Raw genomic sequence first — 27,705 nt, forward strand, 5'->3', positions numbered from 1 at the left:
ACCAAATGAATTAATGAATATACACAACAATTTTATACACGACAAATGGTGAGATCTGTTTTACTGTAGATCAACAAGGGCAAGGCCAACCCCCTCAAATTGGAGTGTGATCCTCGTACAGCTCGTTACGCTGTCGGTCATGCACCTGTTCTGTTTCCGGTCTTTTTGGTGCTGTTCTCCCATCGGATTATGAGAGTGAAGGAATATTGAGTGCGTTACGTGTACACTTGTGCACAATAATATCTCCCACTTGGTTGTAAAAATCTATTGCAATATTTATCAAATTATAATTGTTTTGTCAAGTTGAATTCGGTAAAATATGCAAATTTTTCTTTATGAAGATGAAAAACCGATAATTTTTAGTAGTGCCGGTTTTTTTTTTACTGTGGTTCACTGTCAAGCACTATGGAAGCCACCGGCAGCCATTTTGGGAAAAGACGAACAATGTTGATTTCCGCCATTGTAAAATGAGGTGTAGTAGTGCTCGGTAAAAATAAAAACACATTATTATTGCCTTTAGGCATGAGGACATAAGTTTTTGTGAATATTGAAAGTGTTAAATAAAAAATAAAATGGAGGACGAATACATGGACTCTCAGGACTCTGGTATGAACGATTCGGCGAATCGCTCTGGTGATGGAAATGATTCTATAAATGATGCGTCGAAGGATTTCACTGATCTAACCGGATACGATGACAATTATGACGATGAAGATGGTGGGAACAGTTTCCGAGGCGGCCGCGGTGGACGCGGGAATTTCAGGTACGCAATTTTTTCCATAATTCACCTCGTTTTGTGGTGTCCGAAAATGTACGTATGAACAACATCTCTTACACATTTCGGTGCGTTGATTAGCATAATACCTGGAATGATATCAAAAATAATCTTGTATGTAAATTGTAGCATTGTTCTGTATGAAATGTACACATTTATTCAATGAAATTCGTGATGTTATAGCTTATTGATTTTTTCACATGTACTGAGCATGTTATCGAATTTGTTGCCTTAGATACTTATTTAGTCTAATATGTAGTAATTAACAGATGATTTACTGCGAACTTCCACTATTTGTTTTACTGCAAGACTGCAGTTTCCCACAGAAAACTCAGCATAAGTAATGTTCAGAAATGCGAGTAAAACTGAAATTTCATCAGAATTTTATCATTGCTGAACCAAATCTGATGGAATTTCGCACACCTAGAAAGGTATTACAGCTAAAATCATGTATGTATGCATTAGAAGTATCATTGCTCGTCATATCTTCTTGTCTGAGCCAAAGTTGGTTCGTCAAGACAAGCGGTACCCTGAGACGCTAGCATTCTAACCTGTATCTGGCAAGTTTTTCTGATGCATTGGATTTATTTGTGACGGCAGATTTGCGCTTTCTTGTCCAACGCTGTGGGTTCCCATAACTGGAAAATGTTTGTGTGATGGTGTGCTTGCCTTTACTTAGCCTATATATATGAAATGTGTCCCAAATCTATTTAAAAAGCTTTAGTAACAGAAAAAATCTGAATAACAGGAATAAACTTAAGTTATGTGTACGATGCAAAAGCTCACAGTGACCAGTATAAGTGCACACTGTATGGCTGTACATATTTACAACCACTTGCCAGATGCACTGAAACTTTACCCGTTGCACATTTCAAATCAGTTTTATTTGATAAACCTTTGGATAGATTTTTTTATCATCTCAATGACTACCTAAATGGAAAATTATTATAATTACAGACATTAATGAATTCATTCTATTTGTTAAGTATTAATTTTTTATTTAATCTGATATTTTCATTTCCTTTTTTTTTTGTGTTCTTACTTTTAATTAATTTATTTAAATGTGACTTGTTATTTAATGTAGAAAATTGATATAATCATTAAGGAACAATTTTTGCACGCCAATCTTGGCAGGATATGTGACACTTATAAAATTTCTTAACACCTATGTAAACATGTTGCATGTACCATATTCAAGCTAAAAAAAAGAAAAGTGTGTGACGTGTTAGAAGTTATACTTCTTTGGCATATGGAAAAAAAACAACTAAAATGCATAGTGATTAACAATAAATATTAAAATTAATCAAAAAGATTTTATTTTAATAAAAAAGGTTTTATTTTTATTAACTTAAAAATATGGCTACAATAAAAATATACAATCATTAATCATTCAGGCAATGAATCAAATATATTAATAAATATTCCAAATAAACTATTTTTATTTGTAGATTCTTCTCGTAATTCTATTCGTAATTTTGTGACCATCTTCCAGTAATAATACTTGTTGTATCGTTTGCATTGTGATAAGAAACACTTCCTCCAGCTCGACGATTTGTTCTTTTATATTGAATTATGCAATTAAAATGTGGTATACTAACTGATTCATTGTCGACCAGCCGAGTTTCATTTAACATCAAAATCTGTGATTTTTGTATAACTGAATCATTTAATTCAATGGAGTGAACGTAAACTTTGACAGTTGAAAGTATACACCGTCAATCCGTTTCTTTGGCTAATGAAATTTAAGATATGGTTATTGATAGTAATCAAACGATTATTCAAGTCTTTGAAATTCAGTTTATAGATTAGCGACTGCAGTTGAAGGTCTCCGTCCATGAAACAATTCAGTTCATAGATTAGCAACTGCAGTTGAAGGTCTCCGTCCATGAAAAAATGTTTTATCATTGTCTCTTGTAGTGATGTATAACCCATCGACAATTGTAACGCGTGATAAAGCGACATAAACTAATGATAAGGGATGTTTTTTTATCATATTCATAGACAATTTTGATATTTACTCCCGGGATTGCGACTTATGAATAGTGGTTGCACTGGCACAAACTAAAGGTAAATGCGAACGTTTAACATTAATCGTTTTACTGTTATTTAGAGAAATAGTCTAGGATCTTCTCGTGACAGGCACCGCTGTTTTACTAATTTGATGCGCAGCTACATGTCCAGCGACTTTTCTTCGAATTTCTTGACCAATCTTCAATGAGTTCGGGAACTCAAGCCGCACAACATTTACGTCTCTATCATCATTACATTCTATATTAACTAGCCTACCAACAGCCCCATTTGCTAAGCTATCAGACACGTCTATATTTGTTGTTATCATGTAGAACACGTTTACCACGAATACAGTTTCTTAAGGTACCCTCCAGTATCAATTAATGACATTTTGTTTAGTTTTTCACGGAAGGAAGTAGTTTGCTCTGCCGAAGTACAACCTCGATAAATAACTTTTGTAAATGAGTATTTGCTGCCCGTTTCAATCATGTTGCACTTAATTTGTACCGAAAAACACTGAATATACCGTGATAACAGTGAATAAAAGATATCCCCCCTGGCTGATACCTACGCTACGCCATAAACATGTTGTGACTTCAAGATTCATTAATATAGAATTGCTTCAATAGTTCTAATTGTTCGTAATTATACTTTTCTAAATATTTAATGTTTTCCAAATAGAATAATCCTCCCTACTTAATATTATAAATGTGAATGTAAGTTTGTTTTTTACGCTTTCACGCAAAAACTACTTAACCGATCCTCATGAAACTTTGTACACATATTCTTGGAAGTGTTAGAAGTAATATAGGATACTTTTTATCCCGATATTAAGCTCGGTTCCTTTGGGAGAGGGGATGACTGTTTGACGATTTTACACCATAACTCCGACAAATTATAACCCATTTAAATAATTATTTTTGTACTATAGAGGTTATAATATGTGTTTAATTTTGCCCAAACTGTGGTTGGAGAGGACAGAAATCCTCAGCGGACAGCAGCAAACTTCTCATTTAAGGTTTAGCGATACTGAATACTTTAATTTTTTTAGATCTACAACTAAATTTAATACCACATCAAAAAACAAAATCCAACGCAGACGAAGTCGCGGGCAACAGCTAGTAACAATATATTTTGTGGAATAACTTACCTTCCGGTACGGTACTAATATCGTAAAATATTATTATTGGTTCGTTTTGTTGTCAAAATTGGAAACGGTACCTGAGCCTGATACCTGTTAACAGATTACTGACATAGAAGCAGCCAGTCTTGTTAACTTTGCGTACTTTGATAGTGTTATGTCTTATGGAATCTTATTATGAGGCAAAGCTGCTGTTATTGAAACTATATTCATAATGTAGAAGAGAGGTCTAGTCAATATATAAACTTGCATCGTGTGAATGAAATAGACATACTCGCTGTAGCTTCACAATATCTACAACAATAAAGTATTTGTAAGGCAACAAATTGTGCAACAAATGGCGCTGGACTGGCCATGTGGTTAGATCCACGAAACAAAACGTAAGCTTATAGAAAAGTCCTATTATAGTATAAAGGACTACGGAATCGATAAAAAAAGCTTGGGTGTAAATTATTGCTCTCACCAGGTTGCTCTTCTAATAATTTAAAATGACATTGTGAGATGGAGAAACAAAAAAAAACACCCGGCTAAGTTTGTTGTGGGCTTCTTCTTAGACCAGGACGCGTTTGGAACCCTCGTAGCTTTAGTTTTAAGTTTACGAATGTGGTTAACGCCATCATCTCACTACCGTGTAATTCTTATGTACGCATCAAAAGTGCCACCTATGGGCCTACTTGAATAAAGATATTTTTGACTTTGACTTTGAAAAATGCACTAAAGAAATTATATCTTGGTACCCTAGCGATATGGCAAAGGAAAAAAGGACGGCCACAAATAAGGTGGCCTGCCAAAAGGATGGCGCAGAATAGCCAGAGACAGAGCACACTGGAGAATTCTAGAGGAGGCCTATGTCCAAGGACAGCCCGACTAAGCGCGCTGGTGTTACAAAACAATTTTTTTTAGCAATAAATATAACTTAATTAAATAATAGATTTAGTAACTAGTAGTGTATAAGCAAAAATTTATTTAGTCAGAGAATAAAGGCTATTTTTATTTTTTTTATTTTAAGGCAACATATTACTCTTTATAAACGAAATGTGGATATAAACTATGACTCACTTGAAATGTATATAAGTTAGTGACACCTGCATATTGGTTGTGATAGGTTCAGAATTAATTGGTGGGATTTAACTATAAGCTTTAATAATATATGTAATATGGACCTTTGAAAAAGTAGATCGAAACTGCAACGTTTCCTACTAGGTGACGCTACTGTCGCTATAGGACTGATGTGAAAGGCATATACTAATTTTCGGCATCGACGGTAGGAGAGCCGTAGCTTAATTTGAGAAAGCGCTCAGGCCGCGATTGCCAGAGAGTCGCAGGTTCAAATCCTGTCGGTTCCGAAAATATTGATATGCATTTTAAATTTTTTAAATTTAATAATTTATATTATTAAATTTTAAAAGCTTTTGTAATTTTGTACCTACCAATGCATACATTTAAACTATGTGATAAATCGTGGTTACTATACGATTGATGAATTTCTTAACGACAAGGCTGCTTTGAAGCAGGCTCCGCTCTTCAGAAGATAGAAAACTTTAAACATTGTAAACGATTTCCAAACAGAGCAATAAAGGACCTCCCTGGCGCAATGGTGTGCACTGCAATTTTAAACAGGAGGTCCGGGTTCGAGGAATTTTCTCTGGCCTGGTGGGAGTCTTCTCCTTATTAATTTTAATTTTATGACATAATTCAGAATTATTTAGAGAAGTTTTGAAAAGGTCTGTTTGTAATGACTCTTACTCGAGTTCGGAAGGCAGATTCCACAGAGAAGAGCCGGCGAGTAAATCAGCCGATTTTTTTTTATACCACTACTAGTTAGTCTCAACTGGTGGTAAGTTATGATGCAGTCTAAGATGGTAGCGGGCTAACCTGATAGGGAGTATGGTAGTAATACCCCTTTTTTTTTTTTTTACCTGGGGAATCCTCATGGATACCAACACACCCGGGGAGGTGCAATGGTTATGTCGGACTCTTACCAACTAAACCCCACGGTGTTCAAACACGTCGCCTGGTGACTGGGTTACGGGAACGCTTTCGCACACGACCGCGATGGTAGTAATACCCCTAATCAGTTTCTACGCGACATCGCACCGGAAAACTACAACGTTTAGCGGCACGTCTTTGTCTGTAGGGTGGTAACTATCTGCTATGCTATGTTCACTTACATTGAGGTTTAATATTATACTTCTATTACAAGCAGAGGTCGCGGTCGGGGACCTCCCCCCGCCTGGATGAACGGACCACCCCCTATGCGTTTCCGAGGCAGGGGCTACGGACCTGGAGGGCCCCCAATGCGAGGCAGAGGTTTCTTCCGCGGCCGAGGCGGGCCTCGTTTCGGTCCCAATAACGGGCCGAACTTCGACAGCAGCTGGGGCCCGATGGGCCCGCCGCCACCTGGTAACTATACTATCTAAGCATTTATTTTTCCATACAAACGAATTCAAAACGTTTTGATTGTTTACTTATGACAACCCTATTGAAGATAAAAGACCGACACGCGCATAGTACCTAATAAAGTGACAGGAGTCACATGATTTTAATTTTGCATGTGATGTTAGGGCTGTATATGATTTCTTTCAGTGAAAACTTTGGCAGTGGTTTAATCATAAACTATCAGGTTTCCGGTTTCACAGATAAGTCTTAGAGACAGTACATAATGTACCTCTAAAGCATGTGAAGTATTAATTCGGTTTTCATTTACACGTTGTATATTAGTATAAGATTTATTTATTTATAAGTTAACTGTAGTTTACTCGTTTCTTGTTGGAATAGGTATGATGGGTGGACCGCCGCCTTTTGGACCCCCACCGGGTATGATGCCGCCAGGTGGTCCGATGGGCCCCCCACCCAATATGATGGGCCAGCCTCCCCCGTTTGGACCGAATGGGATGCCACCACCTACTATAGTAAGTTATTTTCTGGTCACCATAATACTATTTGACGGCCGATTGGCGCAGTTTGCAGCGACCCTGCTTTCTGAGTCCAATGCCGTGGGTTCGATTCCCACAACTGGAAAATGTTTGTGTGATGAGCATGAATGTTTTTCAGTGTCTGGGTGTTTATATGTGTATTCTAAGTATTTATGTATATTATTCATAAAAATATTCATCAGTCGTCTTAGTACCCATAACACAAGCTACGCTTACTTTGGGGCTAGATGGCGATGTGTGTATTGTCATAGTATATTTATTTATTTTTATTTTTTTTATTATTTTCTGTTTTGGATTTGGCCAACCTCAGTTTAGTCTGTCTCTCTTACTCTCTCATGAAGAATACAGTCTAAAGCGTATAGTAAACTAGCTGTCGCCCGTCACTTTGTCCGCTTTGTTTTTGTGGCTGTAATAAAGAATCTGCACGATGCAGACTCTACAACGTTTCACCAAGATATATTTAGTGTACAAGCCATAATGAAAAGAGAAGATGAATAGAGTCTCAAGCTGAAGTAAACTAGCTGTCGCCCATGACTTTGTCCGCATTGTTTTTGGGGCTATAATAAAGAACCTGCATGATGCAGACTATACAATGTTTCACTAAGATACATTTAGTGGTCAAGCCATAATATAAAGAGTGGCAGCAGCCTTCTACTGCAACCACCAAAACTGCCCAGCGTGGGGATTATTGGGAAACCCTTCGTGGGGATTATGCGTGGGATAAATATTTAAGTGGGCTCGCATACAACAGACATATATAATTTTTTTTGCCTTTATAGTCATATACTTGTCGCACTTGGCCGTTTTTTACTTTTCTCAAATGCGTGGGAAATTTACCACTTCTTTCTTGGCCAGTGTGGTGCAATCTGAAACCTCATTTTGGAAGGACCTGATAATAATTATCAACATCATCATATCAACCCATGACCGGCTACTGCAGGCCACGGGTCCCCTCCCACAATGAGAAGGCGTTAACGCCGTAGTCCACCACGCTGGCCCAGTGCGGATAGGTGGACTCCACACACCTTTGAGAACATTATGTAGAACTCTCAGGCATGCAGGTTACCTCACGATGTTTTCCTTCACCGTTGAAGCAAGTGATATTTTAATAAAATAATAATTTTAAATGACGGCCGATTGGCGCAGTTTGCAGCGACCCTGCTTTCTGAGTCCATGGCCGTGGGTTCGATTCCTACTACTGGAAAATGTTTGTGTGATAAGCATGAATGTTTTTCAGTGTCTGGGTGTTTATATTTATATTCTAAGTATTTATGTATATTATTCATAAACATATTCATCAGTCATCTTAGTACCCATAACACAAGCTACGCTTACTTTCGTTGTAGTATATTTATTTATTTATTTTATTATAATTGCTTAAAACGCACCTAACTCAGAAAAGTTAGAGGTGCGTGCTGACTAGCTCCCCCGAAAGTGAAGTCGGAGTCCCACCCACTGGTCTAACACCGATTCGATAATAATATACCAATACTTTTTGAAACCCACCAGCCTGCGCCGGAAGTGTGGGTGGAGACCAAGTCTGACGCGGGGCAGTCCTACTACTACCACTCCAGGACCCGTGAGACCACCTGGACGCGGCCCCAGGAGAGCCCCTCGTGCAAGGTCATCACACAGTCAGATATGGAGAGCATGGCTGCAGCGAGTGAGTCATATATTCAAACTCGATTACACAAATATTCAATTTCGGATACATAACTATTCAAACTTGCATACTCAAACATTCAAACTCGAATACACAAATATTCAAACTCGGATACATTAATATTCAAACTGATACACAGATATTCAAACTTGCATACTCAAATATACAAACTCGGTTACACAAATATTCAAACTCTGATACATAAATATACAAACTAGCATACTCAAATATTCAAACTCGAATACACAAATATTCAAACTCGGATACATTAATATTCAAAGTGATACACAGATATTCAAACTTGCATACTCAAATATACAAACTCGGTTACACAAATATTCAAACTCTGATACATAAATATACAAACTAGCATACTCAAATATTCAAACTCGAATACACAAATATTCCAACTCGGATACATAAATATTCAAACTTGCATACTCAAATATTCAAACTTTCATACTCAAATATTCAAACTTGGATACACAAATATTCAAACTCGGATACACAAATATTCAAACTTGCATACTCAAATATTCAAACTTGCATACTCAAATATTCAAACTTGGATACACAGATATTCAAACTCGGATACACAAATATTCAAACTCGGATACACAAATATTCAAACTTACATACACAAATATTGCAACTCAGGGTCACAAATATTCAAACTGGGATACTCAATTATTAAAACTTTGATACACAAATGTTCAAACTCAGATACTCAGTAATGACCAACATATCACACTAGTATCATAATGTATTATGTTGCCAGTATCTGGTTTATCTATAAATAATTTCTGAACTCGGAAGCACATAATCAAATTCCTCTCCTACAAACGTAGTTAAAGAGCATCTTAAATATATTTGTGATTCCTCAGGTCAAATGCCCCCCGGCAGCATGGGCGGTCAGTCCATGGGCATGAACGGGCCGATGGGAGGTCCCCCGATGGGGGGCCCGCCCATGGGGATGATGCCCAACGGCATGATGGGTATGATGCCGCCGGGCGTGGGGCCCCAGGGCCCCGCGCCGGGCTCCATGCCCCCATTCATGAACCAGCCGCCTCCGTGGGTTAAAGGTAAGGGGATTTTTTTTTAAATTTTTGACGACCTCTGACGCAACTGTGAGCGCTGTGAATAAAAGTAGGTGGTCCGGGGTTCGATTCCCGGCAGGGGAATTTATAATTTCTGAATTTTCTCTGGTCTGGCTTTGGCAGTGGCTAGTTACCACCCTACCGACAAAGACGTGCCGCTAAGCGATTTATTGTTCCGGTGCGATGTCGTCTAGAAACCGATTATTACCTAACAGGTGAGCCCGCTACAATCTTAGACTGCATCATCACTTACTACCAGGTGAGATTGCAGCCAGATTGGTCCGTTTGGCCCACCCACACTTTAATTGTGCGGGCCGCTGGTTTCTAACACCTTTCTCGAACAAAGAGAAACCGGGGCCCTAATTTTGGTCGTTTATAATTTGTGCATATTGTCTTGCGCGCGCTTAAGTTGTGCCCTGGCTGTGTTTAACGGTTTGGGTAGCTGGATTCCATAAATTTTATCAAACATAGAAAAAAATGGGGTCCTTAACTTTGCCGCCCCCAATTTTTTCATTTGGTTTGTCGTGCCCGCTCTGAAATCGTGCCCTTGCCGTGTTTAATTATGTGGGCCGCTGCATTCCATCACCTTTCTCAAACAAAGGCAAAACCGGGGCCCTTAATTTTGCCGCCCCTTAATGTTCCGATGTGCGCGATTCCATAACCTTTGTCCGTACCAACTCGAGAGATCGATGTAGAGTTAATAGTTCGACTTCTCGTTTCAGAGCAAATGCAGCAATCCAAGGCATTGGAGATCGAAGACAGCCCCCAGGACGACGACTCCCCGCCGGGCGTGCCGTCGCCGACGTCGCAGCCAGTGTCGACGGCCTCCATTCAGGCCGCGGCGCAGTCGTTTGCGCAAGCGCACGGTGCGCCTGCGCAAGGTCAGCACGCTATGGTGCCACCAGGTGAAGCGCACGATATAAACATAAATATTGACGTATTATAAATTTATGACTTTGGAGAAGAGTACCCGCTGAACTGCAAGCTGGTTCTTCTCGATGGAATCCGACTTCCGTACCAATGGTGGAGTCATTACAAGACTTTCATTTATTTATTTATTTATTTACTAGCTTTATTCCCGCAACTTCGTCGGTTTCAATTAAGTTGTATTTTAAATTTAGTTCTAAAACAATTTTAAGTTTGGTATTGTTATAAAAAAAAAAAAAAAAACTGGTGTAGTTTTTAAAATAATCATTTATTTACAAGTACGTTTGTACAATATCAAGATGTTGGTAAACAATATAGTTAGTTAAGAGAGCATAATATTCTACTAAATAAATAGTGTGCAAATTTGGCAAAGTAATTTTTCAATTCACATTCTAACAATGTCTGTATTTTAAAATTCTGTATGTCTAAAAACTTTCTGATCAGTCTCAGCTCCTTCTAACACTTACAAAGAATAGTAAGTTGATTCATATGCTGAAGTTTAACGAAGAAAGAACATTTCTAACATTTTTTATTTAGTCTTAGCACTGTCCTCATAAATGGGGGGTTTGCTGCTGTCCGCTGAGGAGTTTGTCCTCCATCTCCAACTACATTCATCAGATCTACACAAAGTTTGGGCCAAATTAAACACATATTGTAATTCTCTATAGTACAAAAATAATTATTTAAATCGGTTATAATTTGACGGAGTTATGGTCTAAAATCGCCAAACACTTTCATCCCCTCTCCCAAAGGAACCGAGCTTAATGTCGGGATAAAAAGTATCCTGTATTACTTCTAACACTTCCAAGTATATGTGTACAACGTTTCATGAGGATAGTTTATGTCGTTTTTGCGTTAAAGCGTAACAAACAAACTTACATTGACATTTATAATATTTGTAGGGAATAAGAGCACTAACAACATGCATATTACGAGTTTTTAAACATAGCACACACACACACAAAACGTGGACTTGATATGCACGCCAATTACAAGTGCACATAGCATTGACAGAGCGTCATGTAAACATAATTTGACAAAAAAATTAACTCACTGATAAGTGTTTGGTGAGTTTTTCCCTAACTTGACTTTTTGTTTCACGTTTAAGTCAAAATCAAATATTTCTTTATTTAAAAATTCACGTAGTCTCATAGATGGCACTTCTGATGCGTTTGATTGGTTTAATTGACTGTAATCTCACCTAGTGGTGGCGATAAGTGTTTGGTGAGTTTTTTCCTAACTTGACTTTAGTTTGTTTCACGTTTTAAGTCAAAGTTGAGTCAAAGTCTGCGTTCTGAGCCCAAGGCCGTGGGTTCGATTCCCACAACTGGAAAATGTTTGTGTGATGATCATGAATGTTTTTCAGTGTCTGGGTGTTTATATGTATATTCTAAGTATTTATGTATATTATTCATATAAATATTAATTAGTCATCTTAGTACCCATAACATAAGCTACGCTTAGTTTGGGGCTAGATGGCGATGTGTGTATTGTCGTAGTATATTTATTTAAAATAAATAAATATAAATATACTACGACAATACACACATCGCCATCTAGCCCCAAAGTAAGCGTAGCTTGTGTTATGGGTACTAGGAAAGCTGATTAATATTTTTATGAATATAATACACATAAATACTTATAATATACAGATAAACACCCAGACACTGAAAAACATTCATGTTCATCACACCAACATTTTCCAGTTGTGGGAATCGAACCCACGGCCTTGGACTCAGAAAGCAGGGTCGCTGCCCACTGCGCCACTCGGCTGTCATTGTCGGCTGTTTATTTTAACTTTGTCTGCACCAAATCGGTTATTACCGGAAAACACGAATAAAATGTCATTTTCTAAAAATGAATACCAGCTAGATCGATTTATCATGAAAACAAAATTTCATGAAAATCGTTAGAGCCGATTCTGAGATACCAATTATATATATACAAGAATAGCTTGTTTAAAGATATAAGATATGTTTTAATGTTTTGGTTTTATTATTATTGTTTTTTTTTTTATTCTTAATTTTATATAGCTTTATTTTTCATGATTTTTTTTTTTGTAATTATTACTTGTTGTTAAATTCTCTTAATAGCCCCGGGGAGACGAATTGGGCAACTGAAACGTCTTAACGTTGTGCTTTGCTAAATAAATAAACAGACTGTCTTGACGTTTCAAAAGTCCTTATAAACTAATGTTACTTGAAATAAATGTTTTTTTTTTGCACTTTGTAATAAAATGGGACAAAGAACGTGGACAACAGCTCGTTGTGCTATATACACAATTTACGCTTTTTGTTTTTAAATTTACTTACGTGGCAAAGATCGCTTCTAAGCGATAAGGCCGCCTTTGGTATGCCACTCCAGTCTTTGTGTTTCTCTCTATTCGTCTTTTATACTCCTAACTGTGTGGTGAACAAATAAAAAATTTACTTACGTACGTATTTACTTTCAGTTTCTATGTCTGGATCTGGTACTGGCGGTCCAGGCGCTTCTGGGGCCGTCGGGAGCTCGGGCACGGATGCCAGCATGGGCGGTCCGCCCGGGCTAGGGTTCGGTCCCCCGGGGGGACCGCCGGGTCTCGGGATGGGGCCCGGGAGCGCGTCGGTCGGAGGGGCGTGGGGCCAGTGGGGATGGGCACCGCCGAATTTAGCAGCTGCCCTGCCTGAAGGAGGTTAGTGCACCTTTTCTGTATGGACTTGAAATATAAACGACCACGGGTTCGGAAGACAGGCAGGAAGAACCTTTTTGACGACCTCCCTGGCGCAACGGTGAGCGCTGGGGAATTTGAGTAGGAGGTCTCGGGTTCGGTTCAGCGGCAATTAGGGAATTTATAATTTCTGAATTTTCTCGGGTCGAGGGGCTACTAATTTTAGTATAAAAAAAATTGCTGCCAGTGGTAGTACGCTTAGCAACAAAGACGTGCCGCTACGCGATGTGTTCCGATGCGATGTCGCGTAGTAACCGATTAGATTTTGGGGGTACCATCTTCGACTGCTTCATCACTTCCCACGAGGTAAGATTGCAGTCCAGGGCTAACTTGTAGTGGAAAAAAAATCACTACGCTAGTAAGCATCGTACCGATATGCCGTTCGGTTGATTGCTGGTAGCTAGCCACGGCCGAAGCCGCCGGATCAAATTAATGATATTAATTTGTATATGTCGCAGCGGACAGCCAGGGGTCCACTCAGCAGCAGGGAGCTCCGCTGGCCGCCAGCGAAGCGCCCGCCTGCGATCAACTGAAGAAGAGCGAAATCGTGAGTACACTGCAATCCTACAGTTAATAGTAGTTGCACAGTAGAGTTATAAAGTACAGTTTCTCAATATTGTAACTAGATGGCGCTCATTCAGAGTGCGGGTCACCTCCCACAATGAGAAAGGGTTGAGGCCGTAGTCCACCACGCTGGCCCAGTGCGGATTGGTGGACTCACACTCCTTTGAGAACATTTAATCTGTCAGGCATGCAGGTTTCCTCACGATGTTTTACTTCGCCGTCGAAGCAAGTGATATTTGAATTACTCAAATCGCACATAACTTATTATTATTTATTTTTTTAGCGTTTCGGTTTCACAGATTAGTCTCAGAGACAGCGCGTAATGTACTTCTAAAGCCTGTGAAGTGTTAGTTCGGTTTTCATTTACACGTTGTATGATGTAATAATAAAGTAGGCTTACTCTGAAACGTCTGTCTGTATGTAGTGACTCCATTCTGAAGGCATCGCCGTTTATGTCTCACAAATACTATGTTATTAAAAATGTATTGTGGTCTTTTGTTCTTTCTTTGCGCAGTAAACTACGCAACCGATCAACTTAGAGTTAGTTAAAAGGACGGAAGGTAGCATAGGCTAATTTTTATCCCAGGGAAACAAACGGTTCCCACGGGATTTGTAGAAAACGCGTTAATAACGCGAGCAACAGCTATTAAAGTAATGACTTTGCCTTTTGAGAAGCGCATAACGCAGGGCGGTTCCGCCATTAATAAGGTTGACCCCTTAGTCCAAGGCGGGCCACTAGCACCACCTGTTCTCTTCAACGCGCTCTTAGTCCAGGGCGGGCTATTAGCACCTATTCTCTTTAACGTTTACAAATGTGGTCGGTTCACAGAAAATCCCGCCGGAGATTTCGGCGAAGGCCGCGGAGTGGACAAGCCACCGCGCGCCCGACGGCCGGCCATACTACTACCACTCGGCGTCCCGACATAGTGTGTGGGAGAAGCCGATACCGATCAAGGCCCTGGAAGGTAAATATCAATTCCAGCTGACAGCGGACCCGGATTTACTGTCTTAATCATATACTAGCTGGCCCGTGCAACTTCGTTCGCACCGAATCTGTTGTTACCGAAAAACACGAATAAAATGACATTTTCTAAAAATGAATAGCTAGATCGATTTATCGCCCCCGAAACCTCATGTATACTAAATTTCATGAAAAACGTTGGAGCCGATATATAGCCTATACGGAACATACCCACACACTTTCTCTTTTATATATATATATATATATATATATATATATATATATATATGTTCAATCCTTAGATTGGACACACCATAGGGCCCGATAGGCGGACCCTAGTTCTTGATTATATGCGTACTTGACGTTACACTATGGTTGTAAAGCGCGCCGACAATATATATAATATATATACATAAATATTTATAGATAATTAACGGGCGATCTGAGGTCGGGAAGTGGAAGGGGGTGAGTTTTTAAGGGTAAGAAACGGTGTAGATTTTTTCTCCTATTCGAACCTCACCGGAAGCTGGGTACTAATCATGAGTCCAGACGTGTCACTATCGCTTCTTCTTCTTCTTTTTTCTCTGGGCTCGTCTCCGTACTTGGTTGGCCGGAACCTTCCATTGTACGTAGTGCCACTCCAGCCAGCCGAGCTCACTCCAGAAGCTTAGCAGGCCGCCCAGGTCGCCTTAACACCATATGTCTATGAAGGCACGGGGGATATCACAAAAAAAAGATATGGTCACAGGAGCGAGTGAATATCGACCCTATCCAGTGATTGGTCCGAATAGTGAGGTTTTTCAACCGCTTGGGGCGCGGCGGTGCATTTAGTAAACAATGAAATCCATCGGTTCTCTCTATTGCAGCCAATAGAAGGCACCCAACAAACTAACAACGAACGAAAAATTTAAAAAAAAAAACAATCTTCCTCATTGTGTTTGCCGAAAAAATAATATATATATATATCTAAAAATGAAGAACTCTGTACGGAACAATATTCATTTTGTTAGCCGAAAATAAGACAGAGAAAATCCCTACTTCCCTATCCCTATCCCTACTAATATTATAAAAGTCAATGTAAGTTTGTTTGATACGCATGCAAAAACTTCTTAACCGATCCTCATGAAACTTTGTACACATATTCTTGGAAGTGTTAGAAGTAATATAGGATACTTTTTATCCCGACATTAAGCTCGGTTCCTTTGGGAGAGGGGATGAAAGTGTTTGACGAAATTCCACCATAACTCCCGACAAATTATAACCGATTTAAATAATTATTTTTGTAGTATAGAGGTTATTATATGTGTTTAATTCTGCCCAAACTTTGTGTAGATCTGATGAATGTGGTTGGAGATAGAGCACAGAACTCCTCAGCGGACACCAACTAACCCCTCATTTAAGGCTTAACGATACTGAATACTTTAAATTTATTAGAACTTCATTGAATGCCACATCAAAGGCCAAAATCAAACGCTGACGAAGTCGCGGGCGACAGCTAGTCATATATATATCCAAAAATTAAGAACTCTGTACGGAACAATATCTTACCCATAGTGATGTATGTCGGCTGTGTCACGCCAAAACTTATACTAATAATAAATGTAGAGTATATTCTTTCAGACCTGCAGGCCAAGATTGCGGCCGAGAAAGGCGAGTCGTTCGACAAGATGGATCTCATTGACCCCGAGGATGGTAAGATTGCATGCCCATCTTGCTATTTCGCGGTATTTTTCATCATTATCAACCATTAAAGATTTTAAACTAAGATTTTCATGGTTAATCAACACTTCTTAAATATAGTTCAACGGGTACATACCACGATAATGTTGGATTTGTCGATATTTCGACCCAGTTGCATGGATCGTGGTCACGACGGGACTGCGTAGGTACGACGTGTCTTGCTTTTGTCTCGTTTTTCTGAGTGGTGTACAAATAAAGAGTATAAATAAATAAATATACTTAAGAAATCATCAACCATGACAAGAGTTTAGGCCGTAATCCACCACGCTGGCCCAATGCGGATTGGTGGACTCCACACACCTTTGAGAACATTATGGAGATCTCTCAGGCATGCTCGTGATGTTTTACTTCAACTTTGAAGCAAGTGATATTTTTGTTATTTAAAAGAGCAACTGCTGAGTTTCTTGCCGGCTCTCTCTGTTTTCCGAACCGGTGGTAGAGTCACTACAATAGTATATTGTGCAACAAGTGCGATAAGTTGTCGATTGTCCACGAGAGTGAGCAATCGACAACATCGCACGGGTTGCAGATACTAATTTTTATTAAAAATGCGGAGATATATGTGGGCACAAAATCCCAAGTCCCAACAAACGGATGAAAAGTTTAAAAAAAAAAGAAACAAATATACTTTAAACAATAAATACAAATTAATTAATATTAATTAACAAAATATAATAAATTTATTTGGAACAATCAATGCGTAGAATTAAGCAGCTCAATATTAATTACTTATTTTACTTTCGTTCAAATAAATTGTCTCATTTGAACAATTTGAAAACGTGATGTTTTTTGGTGGTATTGTTTCTAAAATTACAAAATTAATTTTGTAAGATAATTCCAAAATCCCAAAGTAAGCGTTTGTTTGTTTTCTTTGTTTTCTGAAACAAAATATATTTTTTTTTTGCTATTTATTTTAATTTTAGCAGTTTTTACAGTCATTTTGCGTGTGACAAGGATAATTTGCGTGTACTAATTACAATTTGCGTGCGCCAAGTAAACTTGTCGCACTCAAATAAGTTTCATTTACGAAAAAACTCACGCGTCATTTTAAAATGGGCAAACAGCTCTTTTTCAACCGCAACAACGAGTACTAAGATACTACTTATCCCGCATGAGAAATAAAAACATAAATACCTGACGTTTCAAATGTACTTATATTAGGCCTAATTGATATAAATTTTTACTATGGGGTTATGCTGCTGATATTGGCATTATTCTCGTGCTGCAGAAGAAGGCTGTTCGTGGGATCTATAAAATGGGTCCGAGAGAGTCATTGAGAGATAAATTTAAAGATGTTAAAATAATGACAGTCTATAGCCAATACATATTTGAAAATTTTATGTATGTTATGTTCACAAACATATATCAAAATTTAAAAGGAAATGTGACTGCAATAAATTGAATGTTAGAAGCAAAAATAAACTTGTAGTGCAGTACACTACACTAAATAAGCAATTCATTTAAAGGAATTTGTATACAATTATACAATAAATTACCGGTTGATATCTTGGGGATGTCACTAAAAAATAAAAAGTTCAAAGTTTGTATTAAGCGAATGCTTATAGAAAAGTCCTATTATAGTATAAAGGATAACGTAAACGATAAAAAAACTTGGGTGTGAACAATTGCTGTAACCAGGTTGTTTTTTAAATATTTCCTAATGACAATGTGAGATGGTGATAACAAAAGGAAAACACCCGGCTAAGTTTGTTGTGGACTTCTTCTTAGGCCAGGGCGCGTTTGGAACCCTCGTTTAAGTTTACGAATGTAGTTATCGCCATCACCACTCACTGCTATGTACACATTTGGCGGCCGATTGGCGCAGTGGGCAGCGACCCTGCTTTCTGAGTCCAAGGCCGTGGGTTCGATTCCCATAACTGGAAAATGTTTATGTGATAAACATGAATGTTTTTCAACATATATTATGTTGAAAAACATATAATATATGTTGCATATATGTTACTACAAAATAAATAAATATACAACGACAATACACACACCGCCATCTAGTCCCAAAGTAAGCGTAGCTTGTGTTATGCGTGCTAAGATAACTGATGAATATTTTTATGAATAATATACATAATTACTTGTAATATTTGTATTATTCATCAGTTATCTTAGCACGCATAACACAAGCTACGCTTACTTTGGGACTAGATGGCGGTGTGTGTATTGTCGTTGTATATTTATTTATTTTGTATGTAATCAACGCATCAAAAGTACCATCTATGTGCCTTTTTCAATAAAGAAATATTTGACTTTGACTTTGAAATGAATTTTGAATTTTGTTCCGTCCGCAGTCATAGACGTGGACGCGCACGCGGATGCGGTCGCGGCGGCCGAGGCGGCGGCGGAGGAGCGCGAGCGCGAACGGCTCGAGCGCGAGCGCCAGGAGAAAGAGAAGGCGGAGAAGGAAAAGGCGGAGAAGGAGAAAGCGGAGAAGGAGAAGGCAGATAAGGAGAAGGCGAAGACTGACAAGAGCCGGCCCGTGTCCAGCACGCCGATATCCGGGACGCCGTGGTGAGTACTGACGCACACCTGAAGCCTGGCACTGACGCAACGACGATACATACAACGAACCAAATGGCGTGGATGTATTCCAAAATCTAAAATTGAAAAAAAATATTTAAAAAAAATACTTTTAATTATTTTTTTCGATATCGAGCATCCCCAATAAAATAAAATCGGTTGCCTTACTTATGTTTTTGAAATTCATAGAATTATTTAATTTTTAAAATAGCCATTTTTAAAATTAAAGCTACTACTATTAATACTACTTAAGCGCCAAAGCTACTCAGCTACGCGTACATGCGTTACATTATACAACGTGTAACAGAATTTAAAATACTGTTGAAGGGTGCATAACGCTTCAAAATAAAATATTAAAATCCCTGTAAAATATTAAATAAAAGAAGAATATTAATTTTTCCATGGCAACTCATTCAAAACACTTACTTATGGCAACCCTAGTGCAGACAAAAGACCGACACGCGCATAGTACCTACGCTACGCGACGCGTACCAATAAAGTGACGGGAGTCAATTGATTCTACTTTTGCATGTGATGTTAGGGCTGTATCTGATTTCCTTGAGTAAAAATCTCAGAGATAGTAAATAATGTACCTCTAAAGCGTTTGAAGTATTATTTCATTTTTCATTAATCTGCTTGCGTATGTCTAGAAAGTATGCAAGGTTTTTAAAAGGCTTCCATGCCCAGGAATCCCAAATGATTTAATATCCATTTGAAATCACCGGCGCTGAGTGTTTGCAGTGACCGTCAATGCGAAGTTACCGGTGGTAGTCACTACATACAGACCACAGAGAGTTCGTCCGGGGCAGTACTGTAGCCATTCTTATTTCTGGTGCCAAGCAGCATTCTTCTTCTTCTTCTTCTTCTTCTTCCTCTGGGCTTGTCTCCGTACTTGGTCTGCCGGAAACTTCCGTTGTACGTAGTGCCGCTCCTGCCGCTTTCAGTGATGTGGCCAGCCGCGCTAGTTCATCGGCTGCGTCATTTCCCATGTTACCGTTATGTCCTCGTATCCATCTCAGTGTTACTCTGTTTGATTGTGTTAGGATTTGTAAAGCAGTTTGTGGCAGTCTTGTAAGATTTTGGATGAGGTCGTGTATTTTGCTAGACCTTGCAGTACTGGCCTGGCAGGCACCCTAGGTGAGGAACGCAACTCAACACGCACGAAATGTTTTTTATCCGTACGTTTCTGACACGCACCGCTGGGGTGAGGGACGCCCATCAACACGCACGAAACGTTTTTTATCCACACTTCTGATACGCACCGCTAGGTCGTGTTCATGGGCGTTGTTGTCGTACAAGCGCTGACCTATAGTTAAAAAAAAAAAAAAAAAACGAATTCTGATTTTGAATTTGGTGTATTTCCAGGTGCGTGGTGTGGACGGGCGACGGGCGCGTGTTCTTCTACAACCCGACCGCGCGTCTGTCCGTGTGGGAGCGGCCCGCGCAATTGGCCGGCCGGGCCGACGTGGACCAGGCCGTCTCGCAACCGCCGCACGGCAAGGACGCCGCGGTGAGTGGGCCCCGCCACTATTATTTATATTTATTATATATACAGTCAAACCTGGATAAGCGAGAGTTCAAGGGAGCACAATCTCATTCTCGCTTATAGAGGTTTCTCACTAACCCGAGTTTCTCGCTAATGCAGGTACATGGGTAGCGTTTCTCTCTTATAGACGTACGCAGCAATAACAAGACATATTCATGCACTATGTTATTTTATTTTATTTAGAACTTATTTACATTTAAAAAATCCGTGAATTTCGTTTGGGTTTCTGTTTTTGTATTTTGAATGTTTTTCTCTAACTAATAAATTTTGTCGAATATAGCTTGCTCGACTGTCGCTTATAGAGTTATAGATAAATAGCAGTCTCACTTACAGAGGTCGGTGAGGGAAAAACGACTCTCTCTTACAAAGGTTTCTGTTTCTCGCTAATAGAGGTTTTGGGAGCTTAAAATGACGGGTCCTGGCTATTACTCTCACTTATAGAGTTTTCTCACTTATCCAGTTCTCACTTACCCAGGTTTGACTGTATTATATAGAACCCTGTCAGATAGCGGGTTGATATTATTTATTCCCATCTTACATTTTTGTCTTTACAGGAAAAAGTTATCCTAATACGACAATGCAGCATGTTATGTAAATAATATAACGTGATTATGTCCTCCGTGACGTATCCGTCAACGGCGACACCTTTTAACGTCTCGAGTGTGCACAGATCGTAGCAAAATTTAGTTTTAAAGATTCGATTGCACGACCCGCATTAAAGTTGGCCGCTGTTATCCCTATACCTTCTAATATTATAAATGCGAAAGTAAGTTTGTTTGTTACGCTTTCACGCGAAAACTACTGAACCGATCTTCATGGAACTTTTTATACATATTCTTGGAGGTATAAGAATCAATATAGTATACTTTTCATGGGGAAAAAAAAGTTACGTAAGATAAAAAAATTTTTGTAAAATAATTTAAAAATCTCATAAATGACTATAGGACTAGATTATGTAGCAGTACGCTGCCTCCCAAAATTACGCGGGCAAAACCGCAGTGCACATCTAGTTATAATTATATGTATAGGAAGGCTTAGGCCTTATTGATGGCCTTATTTAAACAAAGAATGAAAAAATGACAGAAATGTTGAGAAAAAACACTATTGATATTTTTTTTTTGTTGTGGCGCTTTGGGTCAAGGTGTTCTTGACGTTTCTTTTCGAAGGTCCTACATTTGTCACTCATCAGTTTGCGCCATGTAGACCTCTGCGCGGCTATCCGATATAACGTAGCAAGAAGCCCAGTTAAAATCAAACGAGCGTGAACCTTGTTATAGGGCGTTTTGATATGAGAATAAATAAATAAATATACTACGACAATACACACATCGCCATCTAGCCCCAAAGTAAGCGTAGCTTGTGTTATGGGTACTAAGATGACTGATGAATATTATTATGAATAATATACATAAATACCTATAATATATACATATAAACACCCAGACACTGAAAAACACTTTCCAGTTGTGTGAATCGAACCCACGGCCTTTGACTCAGAAAGCAGGGTCGCTGCAAACTGCGCCTATGGGCCGTCGAGTTTAATATATCTCAGTAAGAACCCTATTTAAGTGAGATTTGATATAGATGACAAAAGATCCCATGTTCTTTTAAAGTTAAGTTTGATTATAGCCTTTCCAAAGTAGGTCTGTTTTGGTTGCCCTCTATATGCCAATCTGTTTTTGCCCAACGTTGGACGTTAATACGACATTCCCCTTCAGCGGAAGGAGCCGGCGACCGCGCCCTCGAAGAACGCCAACGGTGAGCTCAAACGGAATGCGGCATCAGACACCTCAGATTCCGAGCCCGAACCCGTTAAGAAACCAAAACCGGAGGAGAGTAAGTTATCAATAACACTGTGATAAATATGATTTCTTTTGATTAATCAGCATTGGGCAAGCGTTTAAGTTCGTAATCCAAAATTTCCATAAGAGAAAGGAATTATTTTGTTTTGAATTGATTTTTTTTTTTTTTTTTTCTCTCTTCTCTATAAAGACCTTGTGTTCTTGATAATAAAGAACACAAAAATAATAGAATCATCCTGTACGCTGGTATTCTGTCAGTACCTATTCAGTTTATTTAGGAAATTATTTAGGAAAACCAACCGCTAATACATTTTTTCTTGTCCAAGTTTTTACGTTGTGAGCTAAGTCAGCTTATTACAGGTTTTTATTTCAATTATAATTGAAATAAAATTAAAAAAAAAAAAAAAAATTAACATCAATGTCCAAGTTTAAGCTTATCAGTTTTTTTTTTGTTTTTTTTTTCAATATATATTAATAGCGGGCAAACAAGCAAGTGGGTCACCTGATGATAAGTGATCACCGCCGCCCATAAACATCTGCGCCACCGATGCGTTGCCGGCTTTTAAGGAATTCGTTTAACCGCCCCTTGAATAACCCTAGATTGTATTTTTGAGGAAACACATCAGACGGGAGATTGTTCCATAATTAGCATGTGCGCGGTAGAAATGAGTTTAGTTGAGGGAAGTTCAGTTATTATTATTATTTTATTTATTTATTTTTTATTACACAAACTACTAAAATTATTATTCTCCGCATCCTGAAACTCACATGAGTTTATTTGGACGCTGCACATTCCTCATAAAATCTCATAAGTTTAAACATATACAATATCATATTTTAACCATTAATAAGCAATACAGTATACAGCAGGTAGTACACTAATAAATCCAGTGTAGGTAATTCTGTACTGCGAGCCATCGCGTCGCTCAGTAGATACGAGCGACCGGTTTAGCTTTGCCTCGAATGCATACGTTAAACAGTTACATCTGTGTGTTGACTCTTAAAAAAAAAAAAAACTAAATTAAAAAAAAAATGTTTCTTCATTTTTTGTTCAGCTTTTAAGAGTTGCTGTTGTAACCTGTTGATTGTCCCTTAAATAAATAAATAAATAAATATTATTGACATTGCAGCGCCGCGCAAGAAGCCCGCCCAGGTCATCGACATCGGCAAGGAGGCGGCCATGGAGGCGGAGTCGCGCGCGGCCCGCGAGCGCGCCGTCGTGCCCTTCGAGCAGCGCGTGCGAGCCTTCCTCGAGATGCTGCACGAGTCCGACGTGTCGGCCTTCTCGCCCTGGGAGAAAGAGCTGCACAAGATCGTGTTCGACAGCCGCTACCTGCTGCTCGACTCCAAGGAGCGCAAGCAGGTGTGTGGCGTTGCTGCGCGAGACGATAACGCCGAGTGAGCGAGCGCTGAGAGCCTTCCAGCAGGGGGGACACAAAAGTTATATCCGATCAGAGGGGATATAATTAAAGTGCCCACCTGCTAAATCACTGGAACATGGAATAGGAGAAGTTTACACCCGTTTATTTACACACATATATTATTTGGATATTATTTCCACTTTTGCAGCAGTGCTCTGATAGTTGATAAAGCTGTGGGAGAAGATAAATTTATATCCATTCCCCGGGGAGATATATATATATATATAATAATGTTTATAATACTCCCTTCAATGGGTAGTTGAAATAAAGACCATATTGCGTTTCTGTGAAAATACAAGAAACAACAATTAAAGCCCTTACTTCAGGTCTTTAAAATCAAAATAATTTCGTCTTAAACATCCTTTTCTTTATGTCACTTATCACTGTAAAACATTGGTGACATTCAGAAAAAGTTCGATATATGAACTCGAGAAAAGAGTTCTTTACATATATATATATATATAGCATGGGCAGGAGACAATTTCTCCTGCCCATGCTAGCCTTGCATTAGGGAGGACACAAAAGTTATATCCCCTGACAAGGAGTATAATTGACAAGTCCACCTGCTAAAGCACGGGAACATGGAATACGAGAAGTTTATAAGAAATTATAAAAAAAAAGCATGAGACCCGTGGGTCAACGGGTTAAGGCCGTAGTCCACGATGCTGGCCCAGTGCGGATTTGTGGACTCTGCACATCTTTTATGGCATTATAGAAAACTCTCAGGCATGCAGGTTTCCTCACGATGTGCTTGCTTCATCTCAATTTAAACATCACTTGCTTCAACGGTGAAGTTTCCTTCACATAACATTGAAAAGTTAGAAGTGCGTGTTGAGATTCGAACTCTCGCTTTATCGACCCACGATTATATCCCATGAGAGGGGAGTTAAAGTAAGGGAACATGGAATAGGAGAAGTTTACCCTCGTTCATTAATACACATATATTATTTCCACTCGTACGCCAGTGCCCTGAGAGGTGATAAAGCTGTGGGAGAAGATAAATTTTTATCCTTTCCCCAGGGAGATAATTGTCTCCTGCCCATGCTAGCCTTTCGGCAGGGAGGAGACAAAAGTTATATCCTCCGACATTTGACATAATTAACGAGTCCACCTGCTAAAGCACGGGAACATGGAATAGGAGAAGTTTATAAAAAATTAAATAAAAAAAAAAACATGAGACCCGTGGGTCAAGGGGTAAAGTAAGGCCGTAGTCCACAATGCTGGCCCAGTGCGGATTGGTGGACTCCATACACCTTTTGAGAACATTATGGAACTCTCGGGCAAGCAGGTTTCCTCATGATGTTTTCCTTCTCTAATTACTTAAAACGCACATAACTCCTGCCCGGGGGGCTATCTCAGTTTATTATTACACATATATTATTTAAATATTATCTCCACTTGTGTGATAAAGCTGTGGGAGAAGTTTTATTTTTATTCAACTACAAGTTAGACTCCAATCAATATATAGTACTACTGAATGTTGCTGATTTTTCTTTCGACTCATATGAACTAGGTCAGCAGGATACCCAGGAGTATAGACGACGCTGAATATGTATTCGCTTGATTTCTCTCACACAAGTAGTAGTGAGATATTTACGGTGCGTTAATTCGCAGGTGTTCGACAAGTACGTCCGCGAGCGCGCCGAAGAGGAGAGGAAAGAGAAGAAGAACCGACTCTTGCAGAAGAAGATGCAGTTCAGAGCACTGATGGAGGAAGCGAAACTGCATTCAAAGTGAGTAACTTTTCATACAATGTGTGACGGAATTGCGGAATACCGTTGAAGGATGTATAAGTATATTCCACAAGGAATCGCCCTGTAAAAATATTAAATCAAAAGAAGCCTTATTTTTCCATACAAACGAATTCAAAACATTCTAAGTGTTTACTTATTCACCCTATTAAACGTAAAAGACCGACACGCGCATAGTACCTACGCTACGCGACGCGTACCTAATAAAGTGAGGGGTATCTTGATCTTACCAATGCATACATTTAAAAAATGTGTAAAAACGCATCTAGTACAGCGAGGTTACTATACATTTGATGAATTCCTCAATGACAAGGTAGAATGGAAGCAGCCCGCCTCGCTCTCATCTCCCGCAAGATAGCAAAATGATTGTAAATGTTGATGTTGGAAAAGAGCAACTACTGAGTTTCTTGCCGGCTCTTCTCGGTAGAATCTGCTTTCCGAACCGGTGGCAGAGTCACACAAACATACATACTTGTGTTTCAAAAGTGCTTATTTGAATTTACTTTTGCATGTGATGTTTGGGCTGTATCTGATTTCTTTCAGTAAAAACTAAGGCAATCGTTTACTCAAAAACTATTTTAGCTTTTCGGTTTCACAGATAAGTCTCAGAGACGGTAAATAATGTACCTGTGAATCGTGTGAAGTATTATTTCGGTTTTCATTTTCATACTGTCTATTGTGCTCCGCAAAATCCCTACTTCCCTACTAATATTATAAATGTGTATGTAAGTTTGTTTGTTACGCTTTCACGCAAAAACTACTTAACCGATCCTCACGAAACTTTGTACACGTATTTTTGGAAGTGTTAGAGTAGTAATATAAGATACTTTTTATCCGGACATTAAGCTTTTCATTAAGGTTCCTTTGGGAGAGGGGATGAAAATGTTTGACGATTTTACAATATAGCTCCGACAAATTATAATCGATTTAAATAATTATTTTTGTACTATAGAGGTTATACTATGTGTTTAATTTTGGCCAATCTGTGGTTGTAGATAGAGGACAGAACTCCTCAGCGGACAGCAGCAAACCCCTCATTTAAGGCTTAGCGATACCGAATACTTTAATTTTTTTTAGAACTACAACTAAATTTTATGCCACATCAAAAACAAAATCAGACGCAGACGAAGTCGCGGGCAACAGGTAGTAGTAATATAAAGCAAATAAATATAAAGTGAGTGGTGAAGCTATGATTGACGTGCCGATTTCCATTGTGAAATGAAACACATGAAAAAAATACGCCTAAATGCTTCAACAATCGTTTAAAACATGAACAACCCTAAGTAAACTAAGGTTTGATTGATTTGCGAGCTAATCTTCGAATATTGAAACACCAAATAACGCCAAAGTAAAAGAAACCGCATGTTACTCGTGCGAACGAAATCTTAAAACAAAGTAATCGATCTCCATTTTACTCTTAACGTTTTCGTCACAAACAGTACAGATAACAATAAGATAACATCATTAGATAATTTTTACTATCAATATCATAAATTATATATTTTTGCGTTCAAATTGTGTTTGTATTTTCTTTTTTAATGTTTTCTTTTTATGTTTTTTATTTCATATAATATGATTGTAAGTTGCACGCCAAATTAATGGTAATACACTGTTTCAACAACAGAAGCTAAATTTGTATCATCTGATTATCTACGTGTATTTATGCAATAAATCTAATTATTAAATAACGCTTTATTTTTAAATATCAGTGTGTTTTCAATTTTATTTTTTTTAGTCTCAGATTATTTGATGGACGTAATTTTCTTGATTTTCCTTCTGCTCACTATTTAACTACTGTATTCACATTGCAAGACTTTTCGACCTGTCATCCTTTGTCGCAGAATAAATTGAATTTTAATTATAATAATGATATATCAACTCTTAACAGCGCGGCATTAAGTTGAAATTCGCGCGTACAATAGTACAAGACAAATAATAAATAATAAAATAAATATACTACGACAATACACACATCGCCATATAGCCCCAAAGTAAGCGTAGCTTGTGTTATGGGTACTGAGATAACTGATGAATATTTTTTATTGAATAATATAGATAAATACTTATAAAATATCCTGTTCATCACACAAACATTTTCCACTTGTGGGAATCGAACCTACGGCCTTGGACTCAGA

At 38.6% G+C, this 27,705-nt stretch overlaps 1 protein-coding gene across 6 annotated transcripts in view; it reads left to right on the forward strand.

Annotated features, from left to right (window-relative positions):
• The first annotated feature begins 427 nt into the window (after window positions 1-427).
• The window catches only part of LOC120635349 (transcription elongation regulator 1), a 68,182-nt gene continuing 40,904 nt past the window's right edge, over window positions 428-27,705 (forward strand). Inside the window, exons 1-15 of one of the 6 annotated variants that reach the window (XM_039906331.1) lie at window positions 428-763; window positions 6,130-6,329; window positions 6,705-6,838; window positions 8,372-8,525; window positions 9,410-9,607; window positions 10,345-10,527; window positions 13,002-13,220; window positions 13,715-13,803; window positions 14,650-14,785; window positions 16,387-16,473; window positions 18,822-19,041; window positions 20,416-20,560; window positions 22,315-22,432; window positions 23,529-23,761; window positions 25,434-25,552. In XM_039906331.1, coding sequence (XP_039762265.1) covers window positions 573-763; window positions 6,130-6,329; window positions 6,705-6,838; window positions 8,372-8,525; window positions 9,410-9,607; window positions 10,345-10,527; window positions 13,002-13,220; window positions 13,715-13,803; window positions 14,650-14,785; window positions 16,387-16,473; window positions 18,822-19,041; window positions 20,416-20,560; window positions 22,315-22,432; window positions 23,529-23,761; window positions 25,434-25,552 — 2,426 coding nt within the window. In that variant the 5' untranslated portion in view covers window positions 428-572. The remainder of the gene's footprint in view (window positions 764-6,129; window positions 6,330-6,704; window positions 6,839-8,371; window positions 8,526-9,409; window positions 9,608-10,344; window positions 10,528-13,001; window positions 13,221-13,714; window positions 13,804-14,649; window positions 14,786-16,386; window positions 16,474-18,821; window positions 19,042-20,415; window positions 20,561-22,314; window positions 22,433-23,528; window positions 23,762-25,433; window positions 25,553-27,705) is intronic. The other 5 variants (XM_039906336.1, XM_039906333.1, XM_039906334.1 and 2 more) reach the window with 5 other exon arrangements.

Source organism: Pararge aegeria, chromosome 26, assembly GCF_905163445.1.
Source record: "Pararge aegeria chromosome 26, ilParAegt1.1, whole genome shotgun sequence".
In the NCBI taxonomy this organism is placed as follows: domain Eukaryota; kingdom Metazoa; phylum Arthropoda; class Insecta; order Lepidoptera; family Nymphalidae; genus Pararge; species Pararge aegeria.